Source organism: Gopherus evgoodei, chromosome 1 (genome assembly GCF_007399415.2).
Source record: "Gopherus evgoodei ecotype Sinaloan lineage chromosome 1, rGopEvg1_v1.p, whole genome shotgun sequence".
In the NCBI taxonomy this organism is placed as follows: Eukaryota; Metazoa; Chordata; order Testudines; family Testudinidae; genus Gopherus; species Gopherus evgoodei.
This window is the reverse complement of record NC_044322.1, coordinates 356,596,645-356,615,476: the sequence shown is the minus strand read 5'-3', so window position 1 is coordinate 356,615,476 and position 18,832 is coordinate 356,596,645. Positions and strand designations below refer to the sequence as shown.

Genomic DNA, 18,832 nt, shown 5'->3' with positions numbered 1-18,832 from the left:
TGAGCACCTTAAGGGCTCTTCTTCTTGAATATTTAATTCACAGCAAAGTGGGGTGTGACTCCACCCTGCACTAGCCTGCCAGGCACTTAGCAGTGTAGGTGCAGGATCATGGGTAGCGGCGGCAGCGGGACGCTGGCTTAACCATGTCAGGTATGTACCCAGCGGTTCCAGGTGCGTTTGTACTTGGCACAGCTAAGCCAGGCCTCTGCTGTTGCCCATACTACCACGGCTACACTGCTATTCATGCTCATGCTAGCTCGAGGAGAGCTAGAGCAAGTATATGTATGCGAGCAGGAGAAATCACACCTTCATCGCGTTAACTCTGGGTTGCCAGCTGATAGTGTAGCCACAGCCTAAGTGTCTGCGCAAACCCCTTAACATACACTAACAGTTTCTTAGTGCACTTTGATCTATCCTGAAATGGGACTAGATCAAAGCCCATTGAGGAGCTGTTAGTGCACGTCAGCAGGGTCCACATGTACACCCTGTGCCGCAGCCTAGTGTGGGATAGATTCAAACCCCAGCTTGCCATGGACAAAATCTTCATGTAGGCAAGCCCTTAACTGTAAATCGGCCAGATTCTGATCTCAGTTACACCCGAGTAAATCCGGCATAAGTGTCCTGCAGTAAATTGGATCAGAATCCTGATCATTGTGTGCTAAAGTAAAAATTATGACAATCCTTTATCAGTGCCGCCATTTTTACTAATTTCCAATGTCATGTAACCTCTTCACAAACAGGTACTTTAGGTGTAGCCTCCAATGGCCTTAATAAGTCCATCCCATCCTGGGCGAAATCCACACCTACGACAGAGCAGCTATTAAATGTTCTCAAGGCTCCAACTGTAGCTACTCGCATAACCTCAGGTAAAAGATGGTGGGCTGTCGGCAGGGGCGGCTCCAGGCACCAGCGCAGCGAGTGCCTGGGGCGACAAGCCGTGGGGCGCGGGCTGCTGGTCACTGCGAGGGTGGCAGTCAGTCACCTTCAGCAGTATTTCTGTGGGAGGTCCCACGGTTTTGGTGGTAATTTGGCGGCAGGTACGCCAAAGGCATGGGACCGGCGGACCTCCCGCAGAACCGCCGCCAAATCCACGGAACCGGGGCGGACCTCCCACAGAAACGTGGCTGACCACCGTGCTTGGGGTGGCAAAAAACATAGAGCTTCCCCTGGCTGGCAGTTTTCCTCCCTCTTGCTTTGCTTGGTACAGCTCTTGTATACAAAGGCGACGGGTTATGGGCAGGGGGAACAGAGCAACGGCGGAAGAAGCCACATGGCCCATTTCTCCATAGCACTGCCTGCTCTCCATTCAACTAGGAAGATAGCACTGCCTGCTCTCCATTCAACTAGGGACCGTCACTGCATTGCATTGGTTTTGACGGTCCATTTCCCCCACCCACTTTCAGAGGTCACTGGCCTCCACTGGTAGAGGCCCACGTTCCAGTTTGAGAGCAGTTCAAAATCGCCCCATATGCTCTCAAGATGGGGCCTCAGTCTGGATACAGATTTGGCCCTAAATCTGAACTTGCCCTTAGTGAAAAGGCAGAGAAAACCCAAATATTTGTTGCCTGGCTGCTACAGAAGGGGAATTTCAAAGCCTCATTTCTTCACTTTGATACTGCTCTGTGATTGTTCTCAGCACCTAGGTCACAAAGATTTGGGCCTACATATTCTAAAGCAGGAATTGGCAACCTCTGGTACGTGGCCCGTCAGGGAAATCCGCTGGCAGGCTGGGACGGTTTGTTTACCTGCAGCGTCCACAGGTTCGGCCAATCACAGCTCCCACTGGCCGCAGTTCACCATTCCAGGCCAAAGTGGGCTGCGGGAAGCAGCGGCCAGCACATCCCTCAGTCCGCGCCACTTCCCACAGCCCCTATTGGCCTAGAACGACGAACCACGGCCAGTGGGAGCCATGATCGGCTGAACCTGTGGACGCTGCAGGTAAACAAATTGGCCTGGCCCGTCAGCAATTGCCCTGATGGGCCGCATGCCAAAGGTTGCCGATTCCTGTTCTAAAGCATCCAGTAATTCTGGATGTCTCCAAGCTGGAATCAATAGGGCCTGATTTTCAAGTCAGCAGCCATTGTGCATGCTCAACCACTCTGAAAAATCCAGCTCTAAATTACCCACACCAGGCACCAAAAAAATTCAAAATGAGAGGCTGGTTTTGCACTTTAGGCCCAAGTCTAAATGGCATGGTGCTGAGAATAGCTGAGCCCTGTCTATGCTAGCGTGTAAATTGAAACTAGCACCAGTGCTGAAAAACCAAATGCCAAATGTGCTAGGGAGATGTATTTATTTAGCACTGATTCATGTCCCAGGTAGTACTTTATTTGTCTGGTCAAAACCAGGCACCTCTCGTACTGGTAAACAAGGGAGCTTGCCTCCCAGTGGATTTAATCAACCATGGGAACAATTTACCAAGGGGCCTCGTAGATTCTCCATCACTGACCATTGTTAAACCAAGGGTGGCTGTTTTTCTAAAAGAGCTGCTCTAGGAATTATTTAGGGGAAGTTCTATGGTCCATGCTATACAGGAGGTCAGCCTGCCTGATCACAGTGGTCCCTTCTGGCCTTGGAATCCATGAATTTGAAGCTGATGAATAAAGGTATGTGGCCCTAACTGTACAGAGAGATTTCCCAACTGCCCTGAGTTTGCTTTTGGGATGGGGAGCACTGGGTACATTTTGCTTTGGTAAAACAGACCTCATATGCTCATCTGGTGGCTCCACTGGAGAACAACAGTCAACGATTGCTGCCAGCTAACACAGCTATTCCAGTAGCCAAAGCAGTAGAGGCCAGTGCTCTCAAGTTCAAACCCTACTCATAATCCATGCAGAGGGTCATTACAGACACCCCAGAGTTACCCTCAAAATATCCATGGCGCCATTGTATTGCACCCAGATAAGTAGTGGTTCTTTAGAAGCCTGGTGCATCACTTATGTGGTTTAAAAGGTGAATGGACAAAGCCCTAGACAGTATATTCTAGGGGATAATCATGAGAATGGATTTGATGATCTAATGGGTCTTCCCTGCTATCTGCCACTGGGAGTCAGTCCAAAGGGCTCTCTTTCAGGCTCATCTGTAGTAGCTAATGCAACATTATTTCCAGAGTTAATTCCCATTGTAAATGACAGCATGAATGTTGTGTGGGAGATAAGGATCTCTGGATTCTCTGAAGGCTGCTGGGTCTTGTTAACACTTGGGTCGCTGCCATGATTTAATGTTTAACTTACACAAACGATCTGGGAGAGCCATAGTCTGCAATCGCTTAATCGCAATGCAACATATGCAACAGTAACCATCAGCCACCCTTTGAAGGCGTGCTTGGTGGCGAGGTCAAGGGTTAATCTTAGACTTTGAAATAGTTAAACTTACTGTTTTGGAAAGGAAAAAAATGAGCAAGAGAGTCCAGCTTCTGGCTCAGGTGTGTTCTCTGCACTGGCAATTCTTTGCATTATTCTGTATTTAGGGGCTTGATCCTGCTCCTATTGAAGTCAATGGCAAAACTCCCATTGGCTTGAACGGCGGGGAAAGGGGCGGGGATCAAGCCATTAGTCAGAATAGGGACATAGGATGTAGAGATGGGTCCCAGCTCTGAAGTTCAGATTTAGATCTGAACTTTGCCCCCAGCTGATTAGGGGGCAGAGTGAGGGGGTTCAGCTGTGGGCTTCTGGATTAGCCCCATCTCTAGCATTACCTGCTGGATACAAGCTTTTTAAAAGAAGGTAGCTCAGACTCTCACATTCACAATGTAGCACATGGTGTTTTCCAGCTGGCAGCTCATCAGTTAATCCTGTAACTCAATGCAGTGAGTTAGACGCCGAGGCTGGGAATGCAGCATCCTCTCCTTAAAAGAATGAGACCTTGTCACAGCTCTGGGGGTGCTGGCAGGCCCCTCCAGCTGCACAGACACTGAAAAATCCTTAGCTTGCCCACATCTACCAAAGCAGGGGGGCTCTATGACACAAATAGGGTTAAATAGTTCACTTTTGTTTGCCAGGGATGGGGCCCTTGGCTCCCACTCCCTGAGTCCCTTCAGTATGGTCTCAGATTTGGGGTAGAAGGTAGTGGTGCCAACTGCCTAGTGGGTCATCCTGCGGTTTGCCAAACCTACCTTTCCTGGCCAGTGTGCCAGCATTGGTTCCTTGTAGACTTAGAGTGTGGCTGGTAAATGGCCTTCCTAGGGGTAGTACCCTGGAAGGCTCCCAGGGGTCTCCCCTGGGAGCAGTAGAGCTGCCATCTGCTGTCTCCCAAGGCTGGCCAGCAACAGCTGGGAATGTCCTGCTTTTAAGCCTTTATTCCGCTTTGACATGACTGACAGGGCCAGAAGGGCGGAGCCAACCTTTCCCAGAGCTGCTCTTTAACCCATTCATTGCCAGTGCAGGGTTTATACACCCCATCACAGACCTATGGGGATTTTTGGTTCATTAAAAACAAATGTAACAGGCCTATGTAAGGATTGCTTGGGAATTTCCCCATCTATCAAAAGTGGATACTACTACTTATTCCTTCCCCAGGGGTGTTGAGGGATAATTGGTTAACTTTGTAGAGTGGAAGCACTTTGAAATCGGCGAATAAAAGTAGCTGTTTATCTATGTGCAAAGGTAGTGAACTACATTTATAGAGCAGTGAGGAAACACTGTTCAGATCTCATACAAGTAATCACACCACTACTTTCGTTTTGTTTTTTTATTCCCCACTTATTTTTGTACCTTAGTTGACAATGACCCACATTTCATCATCCATCTGCTAAAGAGCCAGGAGAACATCTGCTTCAATATTGATTCAGAGCCTGGAAAGATCCTGAACTTGGTTTCAGATCCTGATTCTGGTAAGAGAACATGAATAGCTTCCACTTATATAGCACTATGCATCCTAAAGGATCTGAAAGGCCATGGTTTGGGGAAAGGAATATGTGCCAGATTCACTGTGATGATTCTTGCTTTACTGACTGCTGTCAGTTCTAATCAAGCCAATTTTCCTCTGACCTGAGATGGAGTTCAATGCAACTACCCCTAATTTATGTAGATGTAAATGAAATCAGCATTAGAGCACACTCAAGTTGCAGAACAAGCTTGCTGGGCTTAATCTCAATAATGTGAATACTAAGCCGGAGCGTGGTATCAGTTCCCTGGAAACTGGCGTGATGCTTGTAATGTTCTCTACGTAACACTGACATTAAGCAATCTACAGGGAAACTTCTTCCTATGTACTTGGCTTCCCAGTATTGCTCTTTGCCTGTCAAAACTAGCAGTCTTCTCTGTCTGGATTGTGGTTTTGAACAAGTAGTCTATTAGTAACTTTCCATCAGCAACTCAGTACAGTCCCTAAACTGCCAGCTGGCACTGGACTGAGCAATGGGTGAGCCTGGGCAGTTAGATGAAAATAGAAAAAGCTCACACCTTCTTACAACCCTGGCTGCTACCACGTTAGGAAATTCAAGCGAGCACCATAACATGCCTACAATGTCGTGATCAGCTGGTAAATTGTAGTGATTACACAAGCACACACTTTGGCTCACTTGCAGACAATAGAATTAATGATATCTAATGTGTTCCATTAACACTGATCTTTAGGATAGACATGGATAGACTTCTGCAGGTGCACCAAGAATATCTTATCCGTTCCACTGGAAACCTGCCGCTGTGGGGCTGCGTTTCTTTCATTTGCACTTTCAGTTGAGCATAAAGAAGAAAGCAGCAGGAGAAAGAGAAAGGAAAAAAGTCGTCGTCTTTGGGGCCAAGCAGAAAATTAAATTAATAACTAAGTCCAAAAACTGCGCATTGGGAAGTGACCTTCTCTGCTCAAAGCACTTTAGGTTTTATGATTTGTTTGTCTTCTATGACTTATTCAAGTCTCTGGATTACATGGCAAACTCATGGAAAACATCACATCCTCTACTTTTCTTAGGGATCGTGATCAACGGGCAGCTCACTGGGGCCAAGAAGCGTGAGAATGAAAAACTGAGCACCTATTTTGGCAAAATTGGATTCTATTTTAAAAACAAAGGCCTGAAAGTAGAGATCAGCACAGAGATGATCACCCTGAAAGATGGATCTTACAGCACCGCGCTGTCCTGGTCCGACACAGGAAGCATCATTCGGAAAAGGTAAGAGGAGGCGCATTTCCAATGTACTTTGTGGAAACGATTTGGAATGTGTGGATCCAAGGGCAAGAATTACCCCTGAACATCCCTGGGGAAATGAGCCTGGCTTGGCTTTCTAGTCGTTCCTCAAAATGAAAACAACAATGTCCTGGTTCAGCCACTGAGCAGCCGTATGTGTCAAAGTAGCGCAGTCATCACTGTGGCTAGAGATGCTAATATTTCTTATTTGTTTTGCAGTAGAATTCAGGGACCCAATCAGGGATCAAGCCCCCACTGTGCTAGGTGCTATACAAACACAAAACAGAAGGACAGTCCCGGCCCCCAAACAACTTACAGTCTAAGTATAACAGGGGGAAATGGATGGATGCAACAAACTAATGGGGACAGCACCAGGAAATAATAGCAATCAGCGTGATAAGCAGTGGGCTCGACGATGAAGCCATTATGGACAGTATATGTTTATGAATAATTAAGGCACCTTGATCTTTATTGTATTGACCCTACATTGCCATGGTGAATGAGCCCGGTGCTAGGCAGTAGAGACTTGTTAGTTCTCACCTTGACTCTGCCACTGAATTTGCTATATAGAGCTGGGCAAGTTAGTGAACTTCTCTGCCTCAGTTTCCAAATGTGAAAAAGGAGAGGGTTATCACACTCACCCTTGCACGGATTTGTTGGGCGGTAATGAAAGCTCTGGAAATCCTCATTTAAAACTGGGACTCATTGGGTACCACATTCTTCACACGTCATTGTGCACAGCAAGCGAAGTGCCTCAGCTGAACCAGGGACACGGCTCTCATTTCTGTTTTATGCTTCCACTAGGCTGCTTGTGTCTGTGAAGAAAGACCGCAGGGTCACTATCACCATGGACACGGAAATGTCGTTCGTGGTTTTGCTTCACCGCGTGTGGAAGAATCACCCGGTCAACGTTGATTTCTTAGGGATCTACATTCCCCCTACAAACCGGTTCTCACCCAGTGCACATGGGCTGATAGGTAAAGCCGTGAGGCTGGGTGGATCTGCAGGAGGAGGGACCTGATTCTATTGGTTTTGGCTAGAACTCTGTGTGCTGGGGAAGAAGGAAATCATCAACGAGAGGAGAAAAAAAATTCCATATCTAGAATAGTCGTGTTTAATTTGTCATCAAAATAATGAATTGGCTTTCCCATGAGAAATCTTCCTTTAGGACCTGAATGGTTCTTCAGCTAACAACATTCAAACACTGGGCCAAATCCGCCTCTGGTGTAAGTGGGGGTAGCGCCATTAAACTCAATGGAGCTATGCTGATTTACAGAAGCAGAGGATTGGCCCCCTGTATTTTAGGGCCAAATTCTGCCCTCATTTATGCCAAGACCAGCAGTGTGGTCAGCAGATGGCCTTTCATATCTACTTAACTTCCAAAGCTCAACACTCACTTTTATGATAGTGTATCAATAGTCACAGGATATGTAATGAGATAAGGCCCTTTCTCCAAAGGCATTATGATCCAAACAGAGGACAGAAAAAAGATTTAGACAGTGTTTGGTCCTGCCATGAGGGCAGGGGACTGGACTCGATGACCTCTCAAGGTCCATTTCCAGTCCTAGACTCTATGAAAGTAATAGCACAGTTAGGTATGTTAGTTCCAAGGTGATTTTAATTATTTACTTGCTGCCACTTAATATAAGACACCACAGAAGGTGTGACCAAGTCAGTGGATAGACTTAGCCATCCAGACAAACCTTTCTTTGTACATCAGCGGATGGTCAAAACTCCAGTTTGGTGCTTCTGTGTAGGGACGGCTCCAGGCACCAGCACGCCAAGTGCATGCTGGGGGCAGCAAGCCACAGGGGGGCGTTCTGCCGGTCACCACGAGGGCGGCAAGCAGGTTGCCTTCGGTGGTATGCCTGCAGAGGATCCGCTGGTCCCTCGGCTTCGGCAGACCTCCCACAGGCTGCCGCCGAATCCGTGGGACCGGGGACCTCCCACAGGCAAGCCACCAAAGGCAGCCTACCTGCCATGCTTGGGGCGGTAAAATACCTAGAGCCGCCCCTGCTTCTGTGCAACTATGCATCTCACCAAACCCAGCATGAAGCATGTGAAAACCAAAGAGAAATCATTCTCGGTCCCCAGCGTTCAATTGTGGAATGAATTTGTAGAATAAGTCAGGCTGATCTGGAGTCTGACCACTTGCAGGGCATCTGCTCTGTGACCAAGCCTCCCCACCGCAGCCAGTTGGTTAAGGGAGAGTAGAAGAAGAAAGAATTAACGACCCCCTACATCCCCTCATGCCTCACAGCTATGTTTTTCCCCAGCAGAGTCTCCTCTCTCAGGGAAGAGGGAAGAGCAGAAGGCTCCTGATACCTACTGGAGATCTTGCCCTGTGTAAATCTAATGTACTTGACAACCATTTCCATACCACAGTAATAGGGGATGCCCTGAGATGGAAGGGTTCTTTCCTGTGTAGGTCACCTTTAAAAACAAAACAAAAACACCTCACCCTTTTTAAAATTCAGGAATCCCTAGGAAAGTTCCACAGCAGAACAGAACTAGTCAGCATGAGCTTGCCTTACTGATCTTCCCAGCCCCACTCTGCTTAAGCAGAATCAGTCAGCTGGCTCTAAAGCAAAGTGCCTATCTCCACAATGTGGAAGGTCCCAGCGCATTACAAAGACCAATTTGCATGCTTGGGATTGTTGATTTTTAAAATGTGCTACACAACGACTTAAAATGTGATGGCTGAAGGCCATGACATGCAAGCAGTTTTAACCTTCTCTTTGGCCAGGCCAATTCATGTCTGAACCAGAAGTGCATATCTACAGTGAAAGACCCGGTCGGGATCCAGAGAAACCAGAAGCAACCATGGAAGTGAAAGGACACAAACTTACTGTCACCAGGTAGGAATTCTGAGCAAACTCAACCAAGAAAAATATCAGACCCTAAAATGTTTGGTAACCTCCCTTCTGAATGTAGTCAATGGAAATATCTTTAATTACATAGTCCTTCGCTAACAATGACTTTTTAGCTCCCCCTTCCCAAATTTCCTCTGCTTACAAATACAGCATGTTTTTTTCCTAACTGTCAGCACAGCAGACCCAATACAGCACTGAAAGTCAAGCTGGGTTCTTTTGTGTTTGTGTATCACCGTTAGTAATAAAAAACCCACTGACTAAATTCTGCCCTTCATTACAACTATGGAACCCCCATTGCCTATGTCCTCCAAAGTCTTGGTTGGTCAGTCAGCTACATGGTGTACTCTCTGCACTAGGAGGTCCATGGAAACCCCTCTGTGTTGCTGCGAATACATGGCTGTGGCAGGACGTGCTGGGTGGGAACCAAGGAACAGCTACTCTGTGCACTGGATTTCACTCTGAATATTAGCCCAGAATGTAATGCTGGTCTCAGGAGGAGATTAGCACGGTGGGAGAGCTAATGGCAGCATGACTCCTCAGTGGGCTGTATTGCAAGTAGGGAGGCCAGGGGCTTCTGAACAGTAAGACTAGAGCAGGATTTCCTTATGAATCCGTTGCTTTTAGGCTATGCCAACTCAGCAGGAAACCTCTGCCCTGCTTTTAGGAGGAAGCATGGTAGGAATGCTGCAGGTTTCAACTTGAAGCTCATGAAGACTTGGCTTTGGGGGGGGGTTTTCCCAGGCAGGGCAACTACTGCACTTTGCTCTCTGGAGCTTCTTGTGGGAGCACAAACCTACACATTGCAAAGCCTGTCAGTTATTATCTTTTACCTTCCTGGGGGAAACAAGACAGTGGCGTGCCTCTTCAGGAGTCAGAAATACCTACCGTTCTCCCAACTAGTACAGCTTTATACCTCGCTTGCAAGTGAGAATACATGTGCTCTGAACAAGGTATCCCAAATCCAGCAAGGAATGCAGAACGGAACACGGTCCCTACAGAGCGGGAATGCACAACAAAGGGCCAGATCCTAGGAGATCCAACACCACATGGAAATCCACTGGCTACGCCCATACTGTTACCATCCTAGGCAGATGGATGTGGAGATCTCCGCCTCACACTGGTGATGGCAGAGTTGTCCTATGCAGCAGACTCACAATTTTCAGCCCTAGCTTATTCATTTAGGGCCCAGTTGTGCCAACCTTGTTTGTTGTAATCAGCGGGACTGTGGGTGTAGTAAAGTACCATTCAGCGTGCTCCAAGGTGACACAACTGGGTCCTCACTCCACCATCAAAGATACGAACTTCACTTACTGGCAGAACACATCTGGCCAGTTGGTTTCCTACATTCTCCCTGCTCTTGCCACTTGACCATTCTGAAGCTTTGTTAGCAGCACATACATTACACTGGGGTTTGAAGCTTATTTTTCATGGGAATGAAACATAAAAGGACAGCAAGGACTCTCCATGTAGCATATAACTGGTGGGGGCAAGGGAATGATATGGAAATCCAGCTCCGTAGGATCCTTCAGGTTGAGTATCTTCCAGCCAGCATAGTCAGTGCTCCTCCGCACAGGTGGTCTACATCATCAGGGCCTGATTCTGACTCTCATATAGTATCGCATTCCGCAAATAGACCCCCTGGAGTCAATGGAGCTACTTGTGGAGAGGTATTACCTAATGCAAGGGTGTCGGACTCTGGCTGTCAGCGAGCAGCCTGGCTTACTGCAGCTTCACTTCCAAAAGCCACAGTTCATGTGATTTTTCTCACTGTTCTTTTAAGTGGGTGAGGTGGCATCAAACATCTGCTGCCTCCATGCTCAGCCCCACATGGCAGCTGAAATACATGCCCCACGGAGGCAGGTACAATCGCACAGCTTCAGTTACGACAACAGCTTGCAGTCTGGTTTGTGTTACGCTTTTATGGAGGTAGGAATCTTCTATCATTCAAATGGAGAGGCTGGATGATCAGCCCTAGATGCATGGAGGCAACTCCTGCTAAAGTCAGACTATTGATGTTCAGGCCCTATTGCTGCATTACCTGGTCTACTTGTACCATCACCACCCATCACCTTTGTTGCTCTCTCTATTGCAGTGGGTTGCAGAAGGACTACAGGACAGATCAAGTGTTTGGAACCAATGTGCACTGCTGGTTTGTCCACAACTGTGGGAAGGGTTTCATTGATGGCCACTATAAAGATTATCTTGTTCCCCACCTGTACAGCTTTCTGAAGAACCCCTGAACAGCTACAGGCTCAATCAATTTGTAAAGAAAAAAAATCCCCCCTCTCTGCCCCCACCCAGACAAATATTCAGACTCCTTGGTGTTCTCAGTGTAACAAGGCAGGCAAATATAATGAAAGGTGGCTAGCAAATATCTAACTTAAGGGGCCATTGCTCCATGAAACAGTCTTTCGAAGTGAAGTACGATGTGGTAAAACACAGCAGGTAGCTTTCCTGTATGTAATGAATATAAACATGTTTAAAAGCTTATTATAATAAAGCTACTTGTTGGAATTGAGTATTGTCTCCTCCCTGCAATGTATGATTTGAGTTGCTATCACTTGATTGACTATTTCAACTAAAAGATTTTTCAGAAGGCTTGTAAAAGTGATGCAAAGGTATTCTCTCTTGTAGTTTATGGCAATCAAATACAGAACAATATTTAGTGCTTCCATACCACTTCACATCAGCTAAACACTGCAACCTAGCTAATGTAGCCACCATTCAAGAATTATATGTCAATTTCAATTTTCATACACAAGAATATAAATCAGCTAACTGAGGGAGAAGGTTGTGCTCCAACTACAGAAAATGACCAGGACAGAAAGCTTCACTCCTATCAATTGGGCTTCTATCACCACAGTCATCCTTTCCATTTAACTGAAGCACAGCTATTTCTAAATGTGATTCCTGACTAAAGAAATAAGCTACTCGTGGGGCAATGGAATTGAGCTGGGCTTTCATTTCAGCATGGAAACAGGTGCATCGTACAAGTCAGCGTAGGCAATACCAATTTTATTTAATGCATACAAAATATTGGAACTACAGAAACAAACCTAAATTCACACATGCTCTGCAATATTAACCAATTAAAATTCACAGTGAAGATGTCAGTCATGTTGCACAGAAATATAACCTGGACTTCCTTCTGGAAGGTATCAAGGGGAGTTCCCAACACAAAAGAGAAATGCCACAATTCAGTAAATGGAAATACTGTAACAACATCAAGTATTTCAAAAGCCAGCTTTGAAAATCCTCTTAAATATGCATATTATTATTTAGTAAATGTGCGAGTCCAGCTTCAAAATGGAGGAGTGGACCATTTGGACTCAAGGAATGAGGGTAGGGAGCCCAAGATTTTTTTTTAAATGCGTACCTGAAGTTAGGCTCCCGAATTGGTATTTAAGCACCTAAATCAGTCTCTCTCAAACTGGGGTCGCTCCTTGTGCATGGAAAGCCCCTGGTGGGCTAGGTCAGTTTGTTTACCTGCCCCTGCCGCAGGTCCAGCCGATTGCAGCTCCCACTGGCCACGTTTCGCTGCTCCGGGCCAATGGGGGCTGCTGGAAGTGGCACGGGCCAAGGGACTTACTGGCCGCCACTTCGAGCAGCTCCCATTGGCCTGCAGTGGTGAACAGCGGCCAGTGGGAGCTGTGATCAGCTGGACCTGCGGACAGGGCAGGTAAACACACCAGCCTGGCCCGCCAGGGGCTTTCCCTGCACAAGCAGCGACCCCAGTTTGAGAAACACTGGCCTAAATAGATGACCTGATCTACAAAAGTGCTGTGCGTCCAAAAGTTTCCATCGAGGTTAATGAGACAGCTCCGTGTTTTTGAAATCAGTTCACATAATTAGGTTCCTGAAGCCCAACTTCAGGTATCCTTCTCTCCACCTCTGCCCAGTCTTGGCCAGGTTCTCCTGAAATTGTTCCTTGCTTTACTCCATTCTAGCATGTGGCCTTGAGCAAGTCATTTTTCTTTCTGTACTTTCGCTTCCTCTGTCTCTAAAACAGGGATGCCACCGTCTGTCTAGCTCTCCGCCATGCTGGGAGGAATAAAGAGTTTTGAACAAGTGGGAAGTATCGTTTTATGTAAAACTTTCTTAAAACAAACTCACCTGCAACAGATTTTTTTTCAAAGCCACTTTTTGTTACTGCTCTGCAGTGCATCACCTCTATTCCTGGAGTCAAAAGGAGCCATTTTATCTGCAACGGCAATGCTATCTCAGAAACAATTCATTGCAGTAGATCTACTATTTCACCAGCAGGGGTCCCCTTGAGACCACAAATTCAATAGCATGCAAGACAGTGAGAGGCCTCTTATTACTAACATGGTGCCCTGAACTTTCAGCTTGCTCAGATAAGAGGCACAGCTAACGCACACATCAGCACAGCATCCTGCACTGTCTAACCATTAGACTAGAGAGAGGAGGAGATTTGCATGTTAATCAAGAACACCACAGTCAGATCTTTTCAAGGAAACTCGCTCAGCCTAAAACTGCCGAGGCAAGAAAGAGCAGAAGGTTAGAGATTTTTATTTTTAATCAAGACTAAAACTGGATTCTCCAGCCAGCCTACCCCAGCCCCCACTGAACACTGTCCCCAGTGTTCTCCGCTGTAAACGAGCCCTGGCAGCCTCTAACCCCCCAGAATATGCTACCAGCAGCAGCTCCAGCACAAGCCAAGGAGAATGTGGTACTACCGTCCCACCCCTCTCCAACCAATCAGATGTGCTCTGGGCCCCAGCCCCCTCATTTTCCTGTCTGTAACATCATTAGGAAACAGATTGTTGCTCTAGTTCCTATTATCCCCCCACTGCATCCCCATCCTTCTGCCCAGCCACATTCACACCTTTACCTCTTCACTTCCATCCTCTCACCCAATTACCCAGCCTCTCCCCACCCCCAAAACCTCTCCTCCAGCCTGAGCCAAACTCATGTAAATGCCTCCCTCCCTCCCGTCCACCACCTCTTACATCTCCCCCTCTGGTAGCCCCAGTCACTTCAATGATTCAGCTCCATCAAGTTATGACAAAACAAAGCCATGTAACTATTACCAGTTACACTCATCCACCCTCCCCGTTCACCTCCTATTGCTTGTCTCACTCCCTTCTTGTCTTCAGTTGATTTTAAACTTCCAGTTAGGGGCTGCGTCTTCCTAGGTCTGTACAGCGCCTGTCACAACATAGCCTCTGTCTTGATTAGGTGCTACAGAAGAACTATTACTAAGAGACGATCAGCACTGACTCAAGTGCATCTAAAAACCCAATTGTGCCCAATAGTGGGATTTGCTCTCCATAATTATTTTAGCTGGGGGTCAAGATAATTTCTATATCATGTTCCAAGAACACATGAGATTTAATCAGAGGCATATCAGCTCAAATGTAATGTGTCATCCTCTTCCCATGGTGGTTTATGCATCATGCATCCCATGAAGTGGGTATTCACCCACAAAAGCTCATGCTCCAATACGTCTGTTAGTCTATAAGGTGCCACAGGACTCTTTGCTGCCTATGCATTTTAGTTATTTCAGCAAATAAAGCAAGACATGCATCTGGACTCTTGGCTTGATTCCACTAGGGAGCACCAGTTGACAACAATCCTGATTATTCAGAGGCTTTTACGGGATACATTGTGCTGAGAGAGAGGTGCTTTTATTCCACAGATTGCTTTAACACTAAGTGTTATACAAAATGTTACACATTTTAAAAACTATTCAAAGAAAAGTGACTCATTTAGGATCCACAATAGAGCAGGAAAGCAGCATTAAAGTGAACAAAGGACTAGGCCCTGGGGAATCTATGCCAGCACAACCATCGCTTCCTCTCTATTAACTGAACAGACAACTAGGTGTGCCATTTCTTTACTGTTCAGATTCACAGAAGTGCACTGCCCCATAAATCATGCCAATTAAGGGTTAAGTCTTGGAGTCACTACAGAGGCAAGTCCAGCCGTGATCAGTAATGGGAACACAGAGGATGCCAGGATCAGGTCCTGACTGGGTGTGTGGTTTAGCAGAGTACTGATTAAGCAAGTTCTGCTGTAATTTATTGCACTCACTTTAAAACTAATAAACCAAACCATTCTTACGTACATCATCAAAACTCAGAAAAATAATCCCCTACAGCACTGCTGCCTTCCTGCCTTTTTTAAATCTCTTTGCTTGTTCTAAAGCCAGAATTTTGTTTTGGCAGCAGATCCAGAAGTGTGTTATGCAAACTATAGACTGTGTTACATACAGTACCTTCCTCAAGTGGCCCTTTCTAGCTGGTGATATTTTATAAGTTTAACATAGTTCAGTAAGTAAAATATTCCGGCACACAGGTATCACCTAATCTTAGAAAACAAATGAAAATATGACAACATAATACAACTTTGACACAGAATCAGTTTAGACAAGATTTTCACAAATGTTAACAAATTTATAGTGGTCTTTACATAAATCTAGGTTGTTTTTTCTATATATACAAATTAAAAACCCTGACACAGTAGAGTCTCGTGTGTCTGCATAGAGGACACCAATTTGATGTTTCTAAGAGTCAGCTTTGATCCATTGCTTTGAGTCTCAAAGGAGTTTGGAAATGTCTTCATACTGAATGCCTTCAATTCTCCGTCCTTTTAAAGGCCCCTGCGGATGAATAAATTGCAAGAAAGGTTTGCGGGGGGAAGGAAACTGCTTGTTGAATCTCATAATAAATAGTTACAAATTACAACATAGCTGAACTGAATCAAATCAAACCTGTTCACACACAACTATTTTTTTCTTAAACATGACTAAGCGAATAGCGCACAGGAAACGAAAGAACTGCATGCCAACCAACGCTGGCATTTTTATACATTTCTGTCTTCATTTGTTTATTGATTTTTAACCAATGTACAACTTTCATCCTTCAGAGACTGCGGACAATGTATTAATGTGCAAGGTCAGATTTTGAGACGACTGCACATTGTTATAATAATTATGGAATTACTATTTAGCAAGATTTAAAGGGGCACTGGACATTTATGTGGGCAGAAATATTCACAGTTTTAATAGTTAATGGTAAATTTTGGAAGGGATATACAATTTCATGCTTCACTCTTAAGCTATTAGGAATTAGAATGAGATCTGCCTGGGGGGGAGAAGATTATTCTGGCAACTGCAAGCTTCTTGCACCTTTCCTCTGAAGGATCTGGTGCTGGCTGGTTGGAGGCAGGATACTGGACTAGATGAACCAAGGTGATGATCCAGTATGGCAGGTCCTATGTTATATGTCAAAGTGACCAAATGCACGGGCAGTTACTCTGGTTATCTGTTCAAGAGCAGTAACTGCACATAAAAGTTATATGTAAGGCCCTACCAAATTCACAGCCATGAAAAACGTGTCACGGACTGTGAAATCTGGTCTCTCCCCGTGAAATCTGGTCTTTTGTGTGTGTTTACCATGTACCATACAGATTTCACAGGGGAGGCCAACGTTTCTCAAACTGGGGGTCCAGACCCAAAAGTGAGTTGCAGGGAAGTCACCATACTGCCCTCAGAGCTGGGCGGCCGGAGAGCAGTGGCTGTTGGCTTGGCGCCCACCTCTGAAGGCAGCGCCCTGCCAGCAGAAAGGGTGGCAATACCATACCATGGTACACTAAGGCTCAGCCCAGAGAATATTTTCTATTGAGAAAGGTGCTTTGTAACAAAAATGCAAACACAGTCTTGCCTATAAGTAGCATGAACAACAAGGATTCAAAATCTATTAATCTTCAAACTACACACCCAGCTTGATTTTCATACATACATTTTAAGTGTATTGCTTTACCAGTTGAAAAAGTTATTGTATCATTAACAGAGTACATTTAATTTAAACCTACTAAATATTTTACAAATTTATCAATTTGTAAATTCAGTATCCCATTGTCTTTTAAAGGTAACGAGGCCCAGTGGATTAGAACTTGAAAGGATTTGGGTTCTAGTCCTATTGGCCGGCTAGGTGACCCTGAGCACCAATCTGTGCCCCAGATTCCCCATTTGCCAAGGGGCAATGACGACATTCACCCTTTATAAAGGGCTTTGAGACTTCCTGATGAAAAGTGCTATGCATGAAAGATTATTAAATATATTTAAAATGTACATACAGATTCAATGATTATTGCTGCTGAGAAGTTCTTCTCGTTTATAGATTCTAAGATGCCTTCATTTCCTCTGTAACCTCCATTTAAAACCAGAACTTTCTTTCCTGAAACAGTAAACAGGAAGAACTTTACCCATAGGAACTCCCAATGTCTTTTGATCAAGCTCCGCTCAACTGAAAACACAGGACAGAGTCACTTTGGGAAGTCTGTATCTCCAAGAATTATAGAAAATAGTGTTCCCTTGGAAGCAATGCTCAGCTTTTCTTCAGGGACTGCTTGATTCTAACATGCCTGAGTGATACAGATGAACGTTGTTTTGCTTTTAGGAAGCTGCTGATGCCTGTTTATCTAACTAGGCTGAAGAGCAAAGCAGAAAAGTTTGTCATAATTCACTAAAAGTGCACATGTGAGGTATGTAGCAATGAGAGCTCCAACAGCTTCTGAAAGGATGCAGCATTCACCCTCCTTCTCCAGCTAGGCCTGCTGTCAGGGCAGGAGCCACCTTCCTTCTAGGATCACTCCCCTTCTGGGGTACCTTGCTGTTGCTGATAAGACTTTCTTGGTCCTTTACTATCAGGAGCCCAGGACTGACTGTGGGCACCCCCTCTGAGCAGGTACACAAGAGGAGAGGAGAGGTTCCTTGAATCCTCTCCATCTGTGAAGGAATCATAGAATCATAGAATATCAGGGCTGGAAGGGACCTCAGGAGGCTATCTAGTCCAACCCCCTGCTCAAAGCAGGGCCAATCCCCAGACAGATTTTTGCCCTGATCCCTAAATGGCCCCCTCAAGGATTGAACTCACAGCCCTGGGTTTAGCAGGCCAATGCTCAAACCACTGAGCTATCCCTCCCCCCAATCCAGCACTTTATGACTAATAGAGATTTCTAGGGAGCCCTGGCAAGCTTCAATTACCTTACAATATTTAAGAGCTTGGCTACACTCGAAACTTCGAAGCGCTGCCGCAGCAGCGCTTTGAAGTGTGAGTGTGGTCGCAGCGCCAGCGCTGGGAGAGAGCTCTCCCAGCGCTGCACGTACTCCACCACCTGATGGGGTTTAGCTTGCAGTGCTGGGAGCCGCGCTCCCAGCGCTGCGGCACTGTTTACACTGGCGCTTTACAGCGCTGTATCTTGCAGCGCTCGGGGGTGTTTTTTTCACACCCCTGAAGGAGAAAGTTGCAGCGATGTAAAGCGCCAGTGTAGCCAAGGCCTCAGTCTTCATCTTTTTTCAAAATCCTTGTAATTTCTCCCTCATCCATCATAAAAATATTCCTAAATAAATAAATGAATGCCAAAAACCCAATATCCAAAAATAACCTTACAGATCACAAACTTCAGACAATGGAGGAAACTTTAAAGTGACAAATACAACAATACACTTACTTACATTTAATATATATATAATATGTATTATATGGAGGGAAAATGCATGCTAAGAATCACTGAGGACGATCAGTAAAGCTCTATGGCAGGCTCCTACAGATACCTCCTGAAAAGAGATACTTTCCTCTAGTCAAACCAAAAAATGCTTCCTATCCTTCTTAGAAGGAGCATAATTCCTCTTGGAAAGCTCTGCAAAATCACCAAAAAGAATAAATGCAATATTTGCACCAACAGCAACCAGAGGATACTTGGTACGTGACAGGAATATCTTAATCTAACGTGGATAAGAAATGCTGGCTAGGAACAAAAGCAGTAAAATGACTCAGATGACACTTGAATTATAGCTCAAAAGAATGAA

The 18,832-nt window shown here is 45.6% G+C and overlaps 2 protein-coding genes across 4 annotated transcripts in view; one reads left to right on the top strand and one right to left on the bottom strand.

Moving 5' to 3' along the window:
* ITIH2 (inter-alpha-trypsin inhibitor heavy chain 2) overlaps positions 1-11,289 on the top strand; it is a 38,162-nt gene extending 26,873 nt beyond the window's left edge. For both annotated transcript variants that reach the window (XM_030554356.1, XM_030554349.1), the window contains exons 16-21: positions 741-866; positions 4,718-4,831; positions 5,911-6,109; positions 6,929-7,101; positions 8,871-8,982; positions 11,090-11,289. In XM_030554356.1, the coding sequence (XP_030410216.1) occupies positions 741-866; positions 4,718-4,831; positions 5,911-6,109; positions 6,929-7,101; positions 8,871-8,982; positions 11,090-11,237 (872 nt within the window). In that variant the 3' untranslated portion in view covers positions 11,238-11,289. The remainder of the gene's footprint in view (positions 1-740; positions 867-4,717; positions 4,832-5,910; positions 6,110-6,928; positions 7,102-8,870; positions 8,983-11,089) is intronic.
* A 1,821-nt stretch (positions 11,290-13,110) lies between these two features.
* KIN (Kin17 DNA and RNA binding protein) overlaps positions 13,111-18,832 on the bottom strand; it is a 28,397-nt gene continuing 22,675 nt past the window's right edge. For both annotated transcript variants that reach the window (XM_030572074.1, XM_030572156.1), the window contains exons 12-13: positions 17,098-17,198; positions 13,111-15,619 (exon numbers count right to left, since the gene is read on the bottom strand). In XM_030572074.1, the coding sequence (XP_030427934.1) occupies positions 15,557-15,619; positions 17,098-17,198 (164 nt within the window). In that variant the 3' untranslated portion in view covers positions 13,111-15,556. The remainder of the gene's footprint in view (positions 15,620-17,097; positions 17,199-18,832) is intronic.